The sequence below is a fragment of the Pogona vitticeps genome, chromosome 5 (genome assembly GCF_051106095.1).
Source record: "Pogona vitticeps strain Pit_001003342236 chromosome 5, PviZW2.1, whole genome shotgun sequence".
NCBI lineage: Eukaryota > Metazoa > Chordata > Lepidosauria > Squamata > Agamidae > Pogona > Pogona vitticeps.
Window position 1 is genome coordinate 27,392,606 of NC_135787.1, and position 16,735 is coordinate 27,409,340.

A 16,735-nucleotide genomic window follows, 5' to 3' on the forward strand; every position below is an offset into this window, starting at 1 on the left:
AAACATGATCCACCTGGAACAGGAACTGGCAAGCCACTCCAGTATCTTTGCCAAGAAAACTTCATTGACAGAAACAAAAGGCTAAAAGATATGATGCTGGAAGATGAGCCAGGTTGGAAGGCGTCCAACATGCTACTGAGAAAGAGCGGAGGACAAGTAGCTCCAGAGCTAATGAAATGGTTGGGCCAAAGCCGAAAAGACACTCAGCTGCGGACGTGCTTGGAAGTGAAAGGAAAGTCTGATGCTGCAAAGAAAAATACCGCATAGGAACCTGGAAGGTAAGATCTATGAACCTTGGTAAGCTGGATGTGTTCAAACCGGAGATGGTAAGAATAAGCCTTGACATCCTGGGTGTCAGTGAACTAAAATGAATGGGAATGGGCGAATTCAATTCAGACAATTATCATATCTACTATTGTGGGCAAGAATCCCATAGAAGAAATCCATTAGCCCTTATAGTCAACAAAAGAGTGGGAAAAACTGTACAGTGGTGCCCCGCTTAACGATTACCTCGTTAAATGATGAATCCACTTTATGATGGTTTTTTTTTGCGATCGCTATTGCGATTGCAAAACGATGTTCCTATGGGCTTTTTTCGTTTAACGATGATCGGTTCCCTGCTTCGGGAACCGATTGTTCACTTCACAATGATTTTAAAACAGCTGATCGGCGGGTCAGAAACTGGCTCCCCACTGTTTTCAGCACTGATTGTTCACTTTACAGGCATTGGAAAATGGCCGCCCTATGCTGGATCTTCGCTGGACAATGAGGTATTTCACCCATTAGAATGCATTAACCAGTTTCTAATGTATTCTAATGGGTTTTTCGCTTGACGACGATTTTGCTTAACAGCGATTTGAACGGAACGGATTATCATCATCAAGCGAGGCACCACTGTACTGCGATACAATCTAAAAAATAACAGAATGATTTCAATACGAATCTACGGCAAACCTTTGAACATCACAGTAATCCAAGTTTATGCACCAACCACCAATGCTGAAGAGGCTGAAATTGACCAACACCTTCTAGAACTGACACCAAATCCCTTACGAATACACAGTGGAAGTGAAGAACAGATTTAAGGAACTAGATTTGGTGGACAGAGTGCTTGAAGACCTATGGATGGAGACTCGTAACACTGTACAGGAGGCAGCAACAAAAACCATCCCAAGGAAAAAGAAATGCAAGAAAGCAAAGTGGCTGTCCAACAAGGCCTTACAAATAGCAGAAAAGAGAAGGGAGACAAAATGCAAGGGAGATAGGGAAAGTTACAGAAAATTGAATGCTGACTTTCGAACAATAGCACGGGGAGACAAGAGGGCTTTCTTAAATGAACAGTGCAAAGATATAAAGGAAAAGAATAGAAAGGGAAAAACCAGAGAGCTGTTCAGGAAAATTGGGGATATTAAAGGAACATGTTGTGCAAAGATGGCCATGATAAAGGACAAAAATGGTAGGGACCTCACAGACGCAGAAGACATCAAGAAGAGGTGGCAAGAATTCACAGAGAAATTATACCAGAAAGATCTGGGTGTCCCGGACAACCCAGATAGTGTGGTTGCTGACCTTGAGCCAGACATCCTGGAGAGTGAATTCAAGTGGGCCTTAGAAAGCATGGCTAACAACAAGGCCAGTGGAGATGATGGCATTCCAGTGGAATTTTGCACAACTTTCCTGTTTAATGTACCTATAATGTACAAACCAAAGCTTCATGAATTTCTTGAAAATCACATCTCACATTTATACAAAATGGTAGTGTGTGCAAATTTAATTTTCATGTCAACGATAAGTGCCGTCTGATTCTTTCACAACAAAGACTGTACATTTCACTTCTACAGGGCCCCTTTGAAATCCAATTTTGTGGGACTTCATCCAAATGCAATCACACACATAAAATTTTATTTTTCTTGCACCTGTGTAAATGATCATTCTTTACAGTCAGCAAATGAGTCTTAATGTCAGAAAGATATCAGGTTGAAGTAAAGCTTACAAGGTAAAGAGTACCAGAATCTACATCATCTACAATTTATTCATGTGATAGCACATTGCATAAATCTTTTCCGATAAATAATTTCTGCTTCTGATTATGAGCCTGACAACACACTATTTTTTGTTATATTTGCATACAAATTAAACTTTTTGTACCATTTGCATACAAATTAAATATTATAGTCTTTAACTAATGTTTAGTATTTTCTAGATGTCTAAGCTTTTAATAACAACTCTGCTTTAGAATTGTTGTAGTCATATAAGGAAATTATATATGAACACATGAATTCACTTACATTCTTCATTTTTCAGGAGTTAACTGTTAACAAAATTGCAACAAAATGTTCAAAAACCAAAGACCAGAGTAGAAAGGTGTCTTTTCTATCTATCTATCTATCTATCTATCTATCTATCTATCTATCTATCTATCTATCTATCTATCTATCTATCTATCTATCTATCTATCTATCTATCTATCTATCTATCTATCTATCTATCTATCTATCTATCTATCTCCTAAGCCGGGTCTCTTCTTCAGATATTAGTCTCAAAGAGAAATGTTGTAGTTTTTGGGTGCCAACATATATATTTGCCATAAGATTACCATAACATGTGGTTTCACTTGATTTTGGAAGCTAAAAAGGGCCAGGTCAAATTAGTTCCTGATCAAGAGATTGTCAGAGAATAGTAAGAATCTCCAGATAGAGCTAAGTAAGAATCCTATCTGAAGCCCTGGAGGTGTGCTGCCAGTGAGCATTGACCATACCCCCTGAAATGGATCAATGATGGTTTGACTCATCATCATCATTACCTTAGAACTGCAGAGCTGGAAGGGACCCAAAGGATCATTGGGTCCACCCCCTGCAAGGAGACACAGTGAGGAATTTAACTCCCAACTTTTGGCTCCACAGCCAGGTAACTAAATCACTACGCTTGTTGGGGAATTCTTAGAGTAGCCCCCAAAGTAACTTTTCCATTACAAATCCACATATTGTCACAGAAATGGGAAAAAGACATTCACTATGTTAACAGAGGAGTATTAAGCCATATAACTATAGTAAACTGTAATTTTCCAGGCAGGTATAAATACTGCGACCACGCTGTCATTGCACTGGGAAGTGAGATAGGATGAATGAAATGAACTGTCTTCATCTCTCAACTTACATAAAAGAGAGGAAGGAGTGGAATGGGAAGACCCAAATTCATGCAAGTGGTTCTGTGAATTTGTAACTTTCTTGGGCTTTGCCGCCGAATGGATGGAAAGAAACACAACATATGAGCAAACAAAGATGAGGAGGTAGAATATGATCAGAATCCTCAGGAGACACTGACAGCAGGAGCGGCCGCTGGGACACAACAAAGATGGCGACTGGGAAGATGAAGCAATGGGAGAAGAGTAATGATGAGGAGAACATGATACCTCCATATCCCTCTCCTTTCTGAGAGCTGCATATGGGGCATGGAAATGCAAGGAAAAAGGGGGGGGGGAAGAAGCCAAAACAAAAAGAAAACAAAAATGATAATTTAATCACATACAACAAATGAACATCTCTGAGCTTAGCAACACCAGTAAGGATTCTTTATGATCCTCAAAGATCAGGAGGATTCACCACAATGTATCTTCTGTTCAGATGCCAGCGCAGAAAGAGGTATCTTTGAACCCCTATTGTGGCAAGCAGCACTCTTCACACAGATAAATTAAGAATTAGTTCCTGCATATCTTAAATCAGTTTGTTTTTAACTTTTTGGTTCACTAATAATTAATGGAGATATTCTAAACACAGAATATAGCTTGTACAGTATTCACAAGACATCTGCTATGCTGATTCATACATCCTCATAGTAGTCCTGCATAATTCAACAAGAATACATCAGATTATGTGGTCTGTGGATCACAACGTTTAGTTGTTCTTTTAAGCTTTGTTTTCAAGAATTATTTCTTTATTTATTCTTTATATTATTAAAAAAATTGTCCTGCCTTTCTCCTTGAAAAGGACCCGAGGCGGCTTACATAATTAAAAAGACAACATTTAAAAGCAAAAAAGTAAGCATATTAAAAAAATAATCAAACAAGTATTATATTAAAAACAGTAAATAAAATCAGTATAAAAACACATTTAAAACAACAGAGCGCAACAATCCATTAAAACCCCCCCTCTTAAAACATGCAGATGTTTCATAGCTTTGGAACTGCCACAAGTGTTAAACTTGTTATCTTGCACCAAGTTACCCAAGTGCAGAATTTTTCTTCTCAAGGAAGCGGGCCTTAGCAGGGACTCTTTGGGACCCTCACCAGTTGTGAGCTGTGTGATGAGATGGGTTTTTGAGTTAAAATCTTTTAAGGCATATGGGTTTTGTAATTAAGAAATAAGCCAGAGAGGTTCCATCTTGTTTCTTTGTATAAAGTATCTTTGCTATGCTGACAAGTGTTTTCCAGACGAGCCGACAGAATGTTATTCTGAAAGCCTGAGAAAGGACTCTGTGTGATTAGATAGATGGGAATTGTTGTGACTCTTTGAGAAACCACAGTTAACCCAAATAACATCTGGTGTGTATGAGAAAGAAGTCATGTGGTACAACAGGACTGTTTGCCTAGTAACAAACTCTGATAGGATGACATCGTGGGAAGGTGCATTAAGCCCTTGCCAGTTACTCTTGAAAAAGGAACTTTTTGCCTATGGACTTTGTCTTTCCAAGACCGACCTTTCATTCATTTGTGACCTACTCTTCAGCCATTTGGGACTACCTACATGGACTGGTTTCTATGCTTTGCTGGATTACTTTTAGACTTATGGGATTTTACCTAAGGACTGTGCATGGACTATTTTCTATGGACTGTTCTATGGAATATTCTTTATGGGCTTCTTTTCTTGGAATACTCTATATGGACTATGCTCTTGTAATTTTGTAAGGACTATGGTATATTTACTGGATTTTTCTTTTCTAAGGACTATGGGACATATAATGGATTTTTACTTTTGTTTATGGGTTTTTATTCTATAGGATCACTGAGGACTATAGCCTTTTTATAACCTACTTGGATTATATTGTTTTATTAATGATTTCCTGGACTGGAACTGTTTTGATTCTTTTTAATGTCTTTTTGTGGTTTTTGTAAGGTTTTTGAATACCTTTCTATTTTTCATGTTTTCTTTGCCTCACTACATCTGTGTAACTAAACAGCACAATGTTAGTTTATTTAATTTGGCTTTGAAACTTAGTAACATGCTTTTTCTTTAATAAAATAAAGATTATAAAACTCAATTGGTTTTCTGAACAGTACACTTGTCATAAGGTCATCTGAGAGTGCTGCCTCGGCCTAGCTTACTTAGAGTCCTGTCAGTGGTGCAAGTTAAGTCTAAGGACTACAAAGCCCACTTGACCTTTTCACAATAATATCTGAGAGTACCAGGGTGTTCTTATGTGGGCAGACCTGCGAGAAGGAGTGTTGTATCATGGCTAGCTGAATTTGGACTCTTCAGCCCATTTTAGCATGTGCAAACTCCTGATTGCTCTCTGTCCAAGCTTACACGTGTGTTTTCGAACCCGTGTTTGCTTACAAGCTGTACAAAAGATAACTAAGATAGGTTGTACACAGCTAAGTGTTGCAATCTGGTAGCTCCAGTAGATGCCAGAGAGATTCCGATTCATTTTGCGCAGTGACTGCGCACATGTTCTCTGGCAAAATCAAGAATTGCTCTGTGTGTAAAATGAGAAATCTTTTCTATTTGTGACACGATTTCTCAATTGACCACCTGTGTGGGCACCGTCTGTCACATGCTCCCCATGGAATTATGTGCTGTGGCCAGAGTAAGGATGTAAGACAGAACTGTATTAAGAACAAATATAGTTATGGTACAGCAAGATACAGGATTCTAAAACAAGCACCACACACTACATCGGAACATTTGTTCTTTGTTCTTCCTTGGAAAACACGCTGCTAGTTTGGCCTAAGAAAGATGATTGAAGAAAGTCATAATGTTTTTGTTTACCTGAATGTCATCTTTATATAGGAAATATCCACAAACTAAAAATCTGATTTTCAATAATAAGTTTCTGATTTGTACACAGTATATGACACTATCAAATTCCTATTACTATCGAATAACAGCTCTACTAAAGATACAAGCACCATTAATCTAAAAGCCAGCCGATTACAAAAGAAAACATGTGTGCTTATAATAGTCACTGAAACTTGTTTTTTTATTATGAAATAAGAAATCCTGAAATCCTCTTTGTGTATGTTCCAAGATATAAGGTAAAGTCATCCCAGTAGTGGTGATTTTCATTAATTAAAGACTTCCCTCCCTTGTGACACAGCCACTATGGAGTCCCAATGACTGAAGGGATTACTTAGGATCCACTGGGGCCTCAGGATAGGAGGAAGAACTGTTTAATTTCCAAAATAACGGCCAAGCTGATGATGTCTTCAGCTTCACACCACCGAGGTTACACAAACAAGATTTCAGCTATTTTTTCATATCCACAAAAACTATCTTCCATAGTCTTAAAAAATCATTTTAATGAGAACATCCAAAAGGCAAATATTAGCAACTCCACCTATCTGTTTACTGACTGTCAACTAAGCACTCCATGAAAAGTCTTGTACAGTGGTGCCTCGCTTAACGATTACCTTGTTAAACAACGAAACTGCTTGACGATGAAGTTTTTGCGATCGCTTTTGCGATCACAAAACAATGTTTTAATGGGCAAAATTTGCTTCCTGATGATCGGTTCCCTGCTTTGGGAACCAATTCTTCAAATTACAACGATCAAAACAGCTGATCGTCTGGTTTCAAAATGGCCACCCGCTGTGTAAAATGGCTCCCCGCTGTGCTTTAGGACAGATTTTTCGCTGCACAGGCATCGGAAAATGGCCGCCCTATGGAGGATCTTTGCTGGACGCTGAGGTATTTAGCCCATTGGAACGCAATGCTTTTCAATGGGTTTTTTTATTTTGTTTGACGAGGATTTCGCTCTACAGTGATTTCGCTGGAATGGATTATCCTCATCAAGCGAGGCACCACTGTACTAAGGCCCAGACCATCTGTGCCAGTCAGCTGTGTACAGATTCTTTTCTTCAAATTGTTAGGTTTCTTCCTTCAAAATAGAATACAAAATAGCTGGAGGCTGTTACTGATGACAGAGAGGGATGCTTAACTGCTTATCTTCTCCCCATTTACCTGAACAATTCCTCTCCCCACTTTTTTCTCCCCAGTGGGGAACATTATGATGAAGGTAGAATCTACACTTTGAAAACAATGTGATATCATCTTGTTCTACGCCTGAAACCACGAGTTTACTGAATTAGGAAATAACTATTTTTACAGAAGAGAAGTTATGCCATAAAACAGCTAAATTAAAGCATTCCTAAAGGTTAGTGAGATTCACTGGCTGAAATCCTGTTTCCTTGTTTAGTAAATCATGCTAGAGTAGGCCCAATGAATCAGTGGGGATCTGGAGAGTCAACTCGTCCCTAAGTTCCATTGATTCAGTGGGCTTACTTTAGTTACAACTTATTATGCCAAGCAACAGGACTTCAAACATTAGCTTTTACCACTGTTTTGACAAGAAAACAAAGACACTGGCATCTGAACAGATTTTCCTTCCTTGAAAATGTGTTGGGATGGGGGAGGTCACAGTGAAAAGACAAACAGTCCCTCTAGGACCACAGACACAGTAGTAATTTACAATTCCTCCAGGTTGGCCAACAATTTTTACTCTTCATTTCCAGAAGGTACGATTGAATCAATATTCTCTCCCTGTAGGATCTCAGCTATCATGACTAGTTAGCAAACGTTACCCACAATATCTAGTCACACCTACTGACGATCCTAATACTTGGATATTCTGTGGCTTGGAAGCAAGATGGCTGTGTCATAATGGATATGCACCCATGAATCAATATCATTTCTATACATACTATGGGGAACATAAAGAAAATATGGCTGTGACAGGGAGAGATTTCCCCATATAGTTCTGGCATATACACAGGGCACACTGCCTATATGCCACTAAGTAGACAGAAGATCTGATGCTTCACCATCTGTTCCCTAAGCAGTGCAAAACCATGAGAGATAATAAAATTGAACAAACACATTTTCCTGAGATTATAAAGAAATCCTATATTGGATATATTAATCCTGCACAACTAAATATGTTGAGAAATTAAACAAGACACTGTCCTGGCAAAGTCTGGTTTGTGTCATACCTTTCACATCTTCGTCTTCAATGGTTGTGTTGGAGCTTTCTGTGGATTCCTGTTGAGAAGTACAAGAAAAATTAATCAGCTGATCCACTGTTCTCAATGTCTCACTTCAGATTGACAAATATGGCTGCATATGTCATGCAAAGCTAAGAAACAGATCATACGACTGCAAGACACAAAGAATCACAGAAAATGACTGCTTCTACCTGAAACAGAATGTTAAGCGGACCCACCCAGTTTGGAAAGGAACATTTAAAGAGACATTAGTTCGTGTTGTTATATTTTGATCTCCACAGGAATATAAGGGGAAATCACTATAAAAAAGGGACCAATTTAGTTTCTTAATTTTAGATAGGTGATGGTGAATTATATCAGCTGACCATCAGAACTAGCCATTTCACACCTGGCAAACGGAACGTTTTGAAAAATAGTACATACTGTACAGAAAAGAGTCAATTTGCAGCCTGATCCAGAGTCTATCAGTTCAGTTGGAGACAGTAAAGGCTCCCTTTCAATTTCATACAGATAAAGATCCAAACTGTAGTTTCCTTTTGATCCAAAGAATTGTGGAACCATAAGCTTTCAGTGCACAAGAAACAAAGAGTATAAGTCCTCCATTTCCCATGCCACCTAAAAAGGCTCTTTTGTAATGGGAAAGGAAGAATTTAAAGGAATTTAATGATATGGCACGGTAGTCTGGTATTCAAATAAACAAACAAACAAACAAACAAACAACTGAAATGGCTGAAATCCCTTTGGCGAAACTTCGCCTCTACAAGGGTGATGACATTACTAGCAAGCTGACATCATCATCTTGTTCTGTGTAAACCATCATATTGCACTTAGTGTATTTCCTTTATTTGCATGGGCATTATGGGAGACCCAGCATGGAAGGAAGAAGTATTTAATTATCAAAAATAAGTGCTGTCATTACCAGCAGGGTGAGATTTTGGGGAATTAAATATTTCTTTTTTCCATCTTGTGGCTTCCACTCGATGAAGGGATTATATAGGAGTCAAAAAGATCACAGGGGAACAGCAGGAAGTTAACATTTATGGTGAATCACCCCTGCTTGTGACATCATCGTCCTTCCATAGATGTAAATTATACAATGGGATTTCAGACCATTAAAAAAACAACAAAGTTTGATAAAGATATTCTTTAGAATGCAACTAAGATTATGGGGAAAGATCTATGAGACAATTTGGGGAAGTACGTAGTACTTTGGATCATAACTCCCACATTCATTCTGAAAGTTGTGGTATTCTGGGAACTGCTGTCCAAGAAAGTATTCTTCCAAAACTCAGTGCCAGGAGAAGTGTATAAAATTGAGCGATACTGAATAAAAGTGAAGTATTAAAAAATAAAAATAAAATCAGAAGTTGCTCTTTGGATCCAACCTACAGTTTTTGTTTTAAAAGAAAACAACCTTTTTCTTTCTTGAAAATGCAAGTCACTTAGGAAGTTTACAGACAGCCAAAATGCTTCTGGTGTTTTTCTTTGCTCATTGTGGTTTATTTTTTATTTTTCTGGATACATTGTTTTCTGTCAGTTTGTCAGTTACTTGTTCCTCAGGCAGCTGTTTTCACCACAGTGTCAAAAAGGAAAACATATCTGACAGCTGTTAAGAGTTTTATGCCCTACAAATAGCAAATATGAATTAGTTCACAAATGTAAAAGGACACTGTCAAGAAGTTCAGCCTCTGTGGGCTAAAAGAAAAGGAAAAAAAAACCCCAAGCTAAGTAACCTAGCAAATGCAATAAACATAATTTTTTTTATGAAAGTAAAGCAACTCTAATAATAAATAGAGAGCCAGCTATTCATCTTCAGATTAGTCTTCTTCCTTTTCCTCATATAGACCACAAATAATTAAAATAGGTATCTTTATTTAGGTACTAAACTAGTGCAGACAAATAATTATTAGGGAGTCTTATTCAAAGACTGACTCAGTGTTTTTCATTTTTCATAGCTTGGTGCAGAAGGACCCATATAGGAAAACAGCTACAACACCTTGATAGTGTCCTTTTATTTTATTTTTCTCCCAGAAGACTGATTCAGATGAACGTTTCAAAAGCTGAATGTAATGCCAACAGTTTAAAAAAGGACAAGATGTATGCGGATTAATGAATTTATATATATATGCATGTATATATATGTCAATGAGTGTACACAATACCGAACATCCACCCGTCCACTCAAAATACACCATCATGCTCTGTTTGGATGTTATCATGCGTCATAGATCATGTGACACACTCTTTAAAATGCTCACAATATCCACATACATACAAACAAAAGAAATTTCATGCATCACCTCACAAGCCAACTTCATGGAAACATCCATTTTGCTCATCATGCTAAAAAGCTTTTGTTTGTTAGTTTGTTAAGTGATGCACCTTAACAGTGATTTCCCCTAGAAGTGGCTTTTTATGTTCATGGTGTTTTGTTTAGTTTCAAGGGAAGGGGAAAGAGATTATCAATACTAATAACAGAAAAGTCAATAAGATGTAGTCATATCAAAAGTGCTATAATATTTCATCTGATTTGATTTGTGCAGTCCACTTAAAATCTTGACATTAATGAAAATGTAGGCAGTAAAACACATATTAAACACAACAGGAAAGGCGAAATATGGTTCACGAGCTAGCAATGTAAATGTTACAAGCCACCTTACTGATATACAGTAAACAAGAGACTGTAAAATAAAGATGAAAATGAGCTGGAGATCTAGTCACACTGTGCTGGGATACAAGCTTGAGAAAGTTCTTTTGTGGTAGCATAACTGCTCAAGTCGTATCCATTAACAGCAGTGGTTAGTGACTAGTAATCGCATTAGAAACATCAAAAAAAGAACATGATGTCTGATCGTCAGTGACATTTTCTCTAATTAGTGGATTATGAAGCACTAATTATGGTATTCTCTAATCCAGGGATAGGCAACTTGTTCAAGCTAGATCAGAAATTTTATTGGCAATCTCATTTTCAAATATAACTCTGCAGCCATCAGAAATGGCTAGAAAGTGTCTTCTTTTCTCCACATCCCAAATGAAAGCTGCTAATTGTAAGATTCTAGCAACAACTCAGATGGAGCTTCAACAGTTGCTTATTCCCTTCTCAAGTCCATGCAAGGAAAACCCGTTTGAGATTAAATCCAATCCAACACGCACAGCCATCATAAACAACAGATCTAAAAAAAAAATAGATTAAAAAAACCCACAGAAGTCCTCAAAACATCCTTGACATCTCAGGTATGAGCAGCTGGAAGATGTTCTGAAAGAAGTCTAAAAGTTCGGTACAGTGGTCAACTGACAGAACTGGGGTGGGAAGCTTCAAGTCTATGTACCAATAGGGTTCTCTTTCCCTTTCACTGAGAGCAGAAACAGATGAGATGGCAGCTTTGCAATGAGAAACTGATGACATTTTATCATTCCAGAGATGTTTTCTTCACAGCTCCCATTTCTGCACAATCAACATGCAAACAAACCACAGTGTTTGCCTCCCTATAATGAATCACCACAGAAAAATGAGATAATGCACAACTTGTGAAGCTGATGAACAATGTTGGAGGATGATGAGAAATCCTTTACTTCTGAAGGCATCTCCAGTTCTAAATGCAAAGTTGTAATCTTTCCTTTTTCTGCCCTGAGTCCCTGTGCTGTTTTTGGTCTGAAACGAAGGTTCTAGTCTGGTCCACCTGCTATGAATGTTAAGATGGAATCTGTACCCATTACTTTTCATTCCCAGTAACAACCTTAACCAGAGAACCAGTGCTCATGCACTGTAAAAGTGTATGATGAAGACTGAGGAGCAGGGTAGAGTACTTGACTATATGCATATTTAAATGTATGGAAGATAATGTATACAAGTCTCTAGAAAGGAGTGTGTCAGACCAAGTTCATTTAGTAGTATTATCACATATACTTGCCTGAAGTCTATGAGTCAACTTAAAAATAGCTGTTTACAGCTGGACTCGTGTTACAGAATGATAAAGGAGAATGCTGAGAAACAGAAGATGGGTCAAATAGCCAAATGTGTTTTCCTTGAACTTCAGTAAACCTTGCATGTGTACAGCTTTAATGCCACTGTACCTCTGAGAGTAAACATCATTTCTGGGGCTCGGAGGCGGAAACGTGCACTGACCCTGCAAAATGCCTCCCACCGGAAGGTATATGTCCTCAGCTTCAGCTGACTTCTGCACTTGAGGAAAAGTGCTCTGCAGGATTTGGTTACTAATTAAATAGCCCGCTACAAGCTTCACTAGTGAATGTCAATGCTGGTTGGCAAGACTGGATGGAGAATGGAATTTGAAAAGAACAGAAAAGTGGTGGTTCTACGTGTATACCTTATTTCCATCAGGGTTGTGGATTACGGTACTTTGGGGCTCCTGAGTGAGAACAAAATAGAAAGAGAAAAAAAAAACAGCTCTAGGTAAATAGACTTCTCATTAGCAAGAGTGAGAATGAAAAGAGCCAGATGACAAGTGTTAAGCACTGGCAAGAGCTAAAGCAATGTTAGCTGCTGCCAAAGGAGGAGAAACGGCACTCTAGCTAGAGAGGCCACCCTCTCTACTGTAGCAGCATGCAAAGACCTTATTCATCGTTAGTACATATGCAGGGCTTTGAAGCTCTAAAGACTTACAGAGGCACTGGCTCTTTCGCAATGTGCAAATGGTTGGCTTTACCACAACCCATATTTTAGGTAACAATTTCTATTCAGGTGGAGGATATGGTTAACCATCATTTTGTAGTCCACCAAGGTCAAAAGGGAATATAATGGTCTAAGTAGTTCAAAAAGATATATAATATACAGGATATAATCTGGACATTTATGATGAAGGCTAACAGCCTTGAAATTCTTCATATAGAAGAATTGAACTTGTTGGACTGCAACACCCATTAGCACAAGCACAGCCAACGGTAAGAGATACCAGACGTTGTAGTCCAAGAGCATCTAGTAGTTCCCATCAATTGACAAAAAGATTTCAAAACTTTTCTAAAGCTATTTGGGGAGGATCTGGTAGAAGAATCCATAAGGTCAGTGTTTCTAAGAGCAGTTATCAATTAAATTTGAACATCTTGTACAAAATCTTGAAGGCATAGGACTCTTAAACCCCAAAATACACGCCTTCGCATGGCTTTACCAAAACATGGAAATTGGAATCTCCTTGATAACATGATAATTAAGTGGCAGGATTGAATTCTGAAGATTTGTTGCACAGCCCTGAGAAATCAGAATAAGTAACAGAAGCAAGGTTATGATATAAATAACCTAAATCATTAGTTAAACATTCCCTGCAGAGCCTATTATGGAGCAATGGCTCTTACATATTAAAAGATAGCTATGGAACCTAATGAGCTTTAGAGCAGATGCCTCTTGATCCCACTAAGTGAAGTCTTACAAAGTCCTGCTGAGAAAGTAACGAATGAGACGCTGAATAAGGTCTACTTCATTTGTTGCCTAGCAATAATCTTGTTAGCTCTCCCTGACTTTGACACTTGTGCAATTTGTTTTTAAAGAAGAAATTCTGTTTCACCCTCACTTATATATACCGATTTACTGAAACAGTTATCAGGTGAAGAGCTAAGAGCAACACAAACAGCACATTCTATTCACTGTTTGACACTGCATGCAAAGGAATTTAGCTACAGCTACCAATGCTACTTCCATATCAGCTTGGCTAATTAGAAACACAGTACCATAAGGAACTGCCTCTTTTAACAAAATACAACCCCCAGTTCCCAGCAAAGAGCGTAAATGTTTAGAAAGCAAAAGAGGAGTGTGAGGAAGAGAGAATGGGAGAGAAAGAAGCATAAGAGAGCAAATGAGTGAGCTAAGAAATGGAGCTCAGAAGCAAGGAAAAAGCCAGGTATACCAGCGCTGGGGTAGGAATATTTTCTTTGGGGCTGGTTACCACGTTGGTTTTGTTGTTTATCTGTAGGTGTGCAGAAAATAGAAACAAACAAGCCTTAGACCTCTCACAACAAATAGAAACCATATCTATATTGCCCTATATAGAACACCTATACAAAGATATAGATATGGAAATAAAAACTGGCAGAGAAATGAATTTATAAAAATTAAAAAAGAGCAATGATAAAAGACTTGGCAAGGAACTATAGCAACTTCTCTCAATGCAGTTGAACAATGCCCTAGGAGGTGCTGTATAGACTATGGCTACAGCTGCATTAAGAGACTTTTCAAAGTAACTAAAACCAAACAAGAAGCAAGTAAAAGCAGATTTTGAGCAGAAATGCCTACATTTCCAGTGTTTTGTTTTTTGATTTGTTCCCTCCCATATTTACATGGGATACTATTAAATAAATTGTACAATGCTTGATGTTATCAGCAACAATGGAGAACCATATATTAGGGTCATCAAAATGTTAAAAGCTATTTTGGAGTACTTCCTTGTCATTCAAACAATGAGTTCAGTACCTACCCTCAAACATTGTCATTGAAATGCATTTACTATTTCAGATAAAACATACACGATGCATGCTGCTATAATGTAAAGTTGCCTATACTGTATATGCAGAACACAAATATTAAAAAGGAAGCATCTCCACACTCTTGCTATTCAAGGTAGAGCTGAACCTTACAGTACAATGCAACTCAATGCTCTTTCTCCAGGTACAACTGGAATTCATGTGACCCAGAGTGCATAGTACCAGCTAAATATACGGTAATATGTATTTGAATATATCTTGAACATATATTGTAGCTTAAAGCTCTTCCTCTCCCCCACACCTCCATTGAGCCTTTGAAGTTAATGCAGGCAGAGGGACTGATTGCTAAACTATCATTTTAGGCAGAATCCAGATGATTCAATAAGGACAATAGCAGTTGTTTCTAAATAAAAGAATTAGATACCCTGCAAGGGATGTATTAAACTGATTTATATAAAATGCTGGATGTAGTAATGGAAGACCCATGTTTGAGGCACATAACTGATCAGTTTCCCTGTGTAGACAAAGTAATCCCTCAGTCTAACTCACATTACAGGTAGTTGTGGTACTGAGAAGGAACTGATAGTAGAAAAGGGAGTTACATTGGCTTGAAGGAAACTATATCTGACATTTAAAGTGCAATGGAAATACATTGAATGTTTCAAAAGCCTGATTCAATATTTTTTTATACCAATAAGTAAGTAAAATTTAATGATAATTACAACTGGCATAACAAAGTGTGGCAACACCTCCTGATGTAAAACCTTGCATCCCTTTAATCAGATCTAGTTATAAAAAGAAGGAAAAGACGGAGCTACATTTAAGCCAGATAGAAAGTTCAGCTGACCAGCAATACAGAATATTTACTGCTCCACTAACACAAAAAACAAAGGAGGTAAAGTATCACATATGTGGGGGGAAAAAAGCAAGGATGGAAATGATTAGCTATGTACGTCTTCGCTAATCATTTGTAAAAGTCAATGTACCATATCTTTAAAACTACCCACAGATATTTGTTTTTCTGTATATTCCTGTATTGACTGATCAGGAAATACAATACGATCATTCTAGGTCTTTCACTTGTCCTCTAAAATTTACCATGATCCTTTATAAGGGGGAAAAAAAAGACTGATAGAAAAAGATTCCCCCCCCCCCGGAAAATCACAACACTGAAGGTGTATTTTCATCACGTGAGACGTTCTGTGGCATAGTGGACGGGACATTCAAGAGATGCGAATTCAAATCATTAATTGGCCATGGAAACTCTCCAGGAGGTGGCAAAGGTAGAAAAATCCCTTAACTATCTAATGTATGTTGAAAATCCTATCAGGGTCACCATAAGTCAGATGTGACCTGATGACATGCAGCAGCATGAAAAATGTGAAAGCCCCAAATATAGACAGGTGTTTGGACACAATATAGGATCAAACTAAAGAAACTGCTCAGCTCTTGTTTAGATTTCCTCAAAGTTGCATGCTTGAGTAATCTGACTTACAAATTAAGCCTGTGTTTATCTCCCAGTTTCAAAACAAAGACAACAAATTTTCAGAATAAGGAAATGGGAAGCGCCAACACTAGAACCAGCAAATGTCTTTTACTATTGAGAAAAAATGAGCTGAGCATCTTGTTCTGTTTGACTCTTAAGAGAGTCACATCGCTGGAATTCTGCCTCAGACTGCAAAAATGTGGGAGTCAGTCCTGACACTTGTCCTCACTGGAAAAATGTGAATATTTAATAATTAGACTGGCAAAATTGTAAGGGTGAATGAAGTAAACATTTTAAGTATAGATAATTCTGGAACAACATAACATGATGGAGGATACTTGGTTCTACACATGCCATTATGTCCACCTGTCTTCACCAAGAAAGCAAATATGATGTGTACTTAAAAATAAGAGGGTTCCATGATGCATTGAACAGGTTTACTACTACTAGCAAAGGAAATGGGACTCTTGGAATGGTAGAGTTGTAAATATGTTTGGACACCTGATACCACAATATTAAACAGAATGACGAATGATTATGTTTGTGTATAGTAGTAGCTCATTTGAAACCAGCAGCCCTTTCTGTTACTGGTACTGACAAAG

At 37.9% G+C, this 16,735-nt stretch overlaps 1 protein-coding gene across 15 annotated transcripts in view; it reads right to left on the reverse strand.

Annotated features, from left to right (window-relative positions):
• CAMK2D (calcium/calmodulin dependent protein kinase II delta) overlaps positions 1 to 16,735 on the reverse strand; it is a 193,153-nt gene that overhangs the window by 24,279 nt on the left and 152,139 nt on the right. For 7 of the 15 annotated variants that reach the window (XM_073001780.2, XM_078376616.1, XM_078376615.1 and 4 more), the window contains 3 exons: positions 14,074 to 14,133; positions 12,544 to 12,585; positions 8,204 to 8,252 (listed from right to left, as the gene is read on the reverse strand). In XM_073001780.2, the coding sequence (XP_072857881.1) occupies positions 8,204 to 8,252; positions 12,544 to 12,585; positions 14,074 to 14,133 (151 nt within the window). The remainder of the gene's footprint in view (positions 1 to 8,203; positions 8,253 to 12,543; positions 12,586 to 14,073; positions 14,134 to 16,735) is intronic. The other 8 variants (XM_078376619.1, XM_078376618.1, XM_073001788.2 and 5 more) reach the window with 2 other exon arrangements.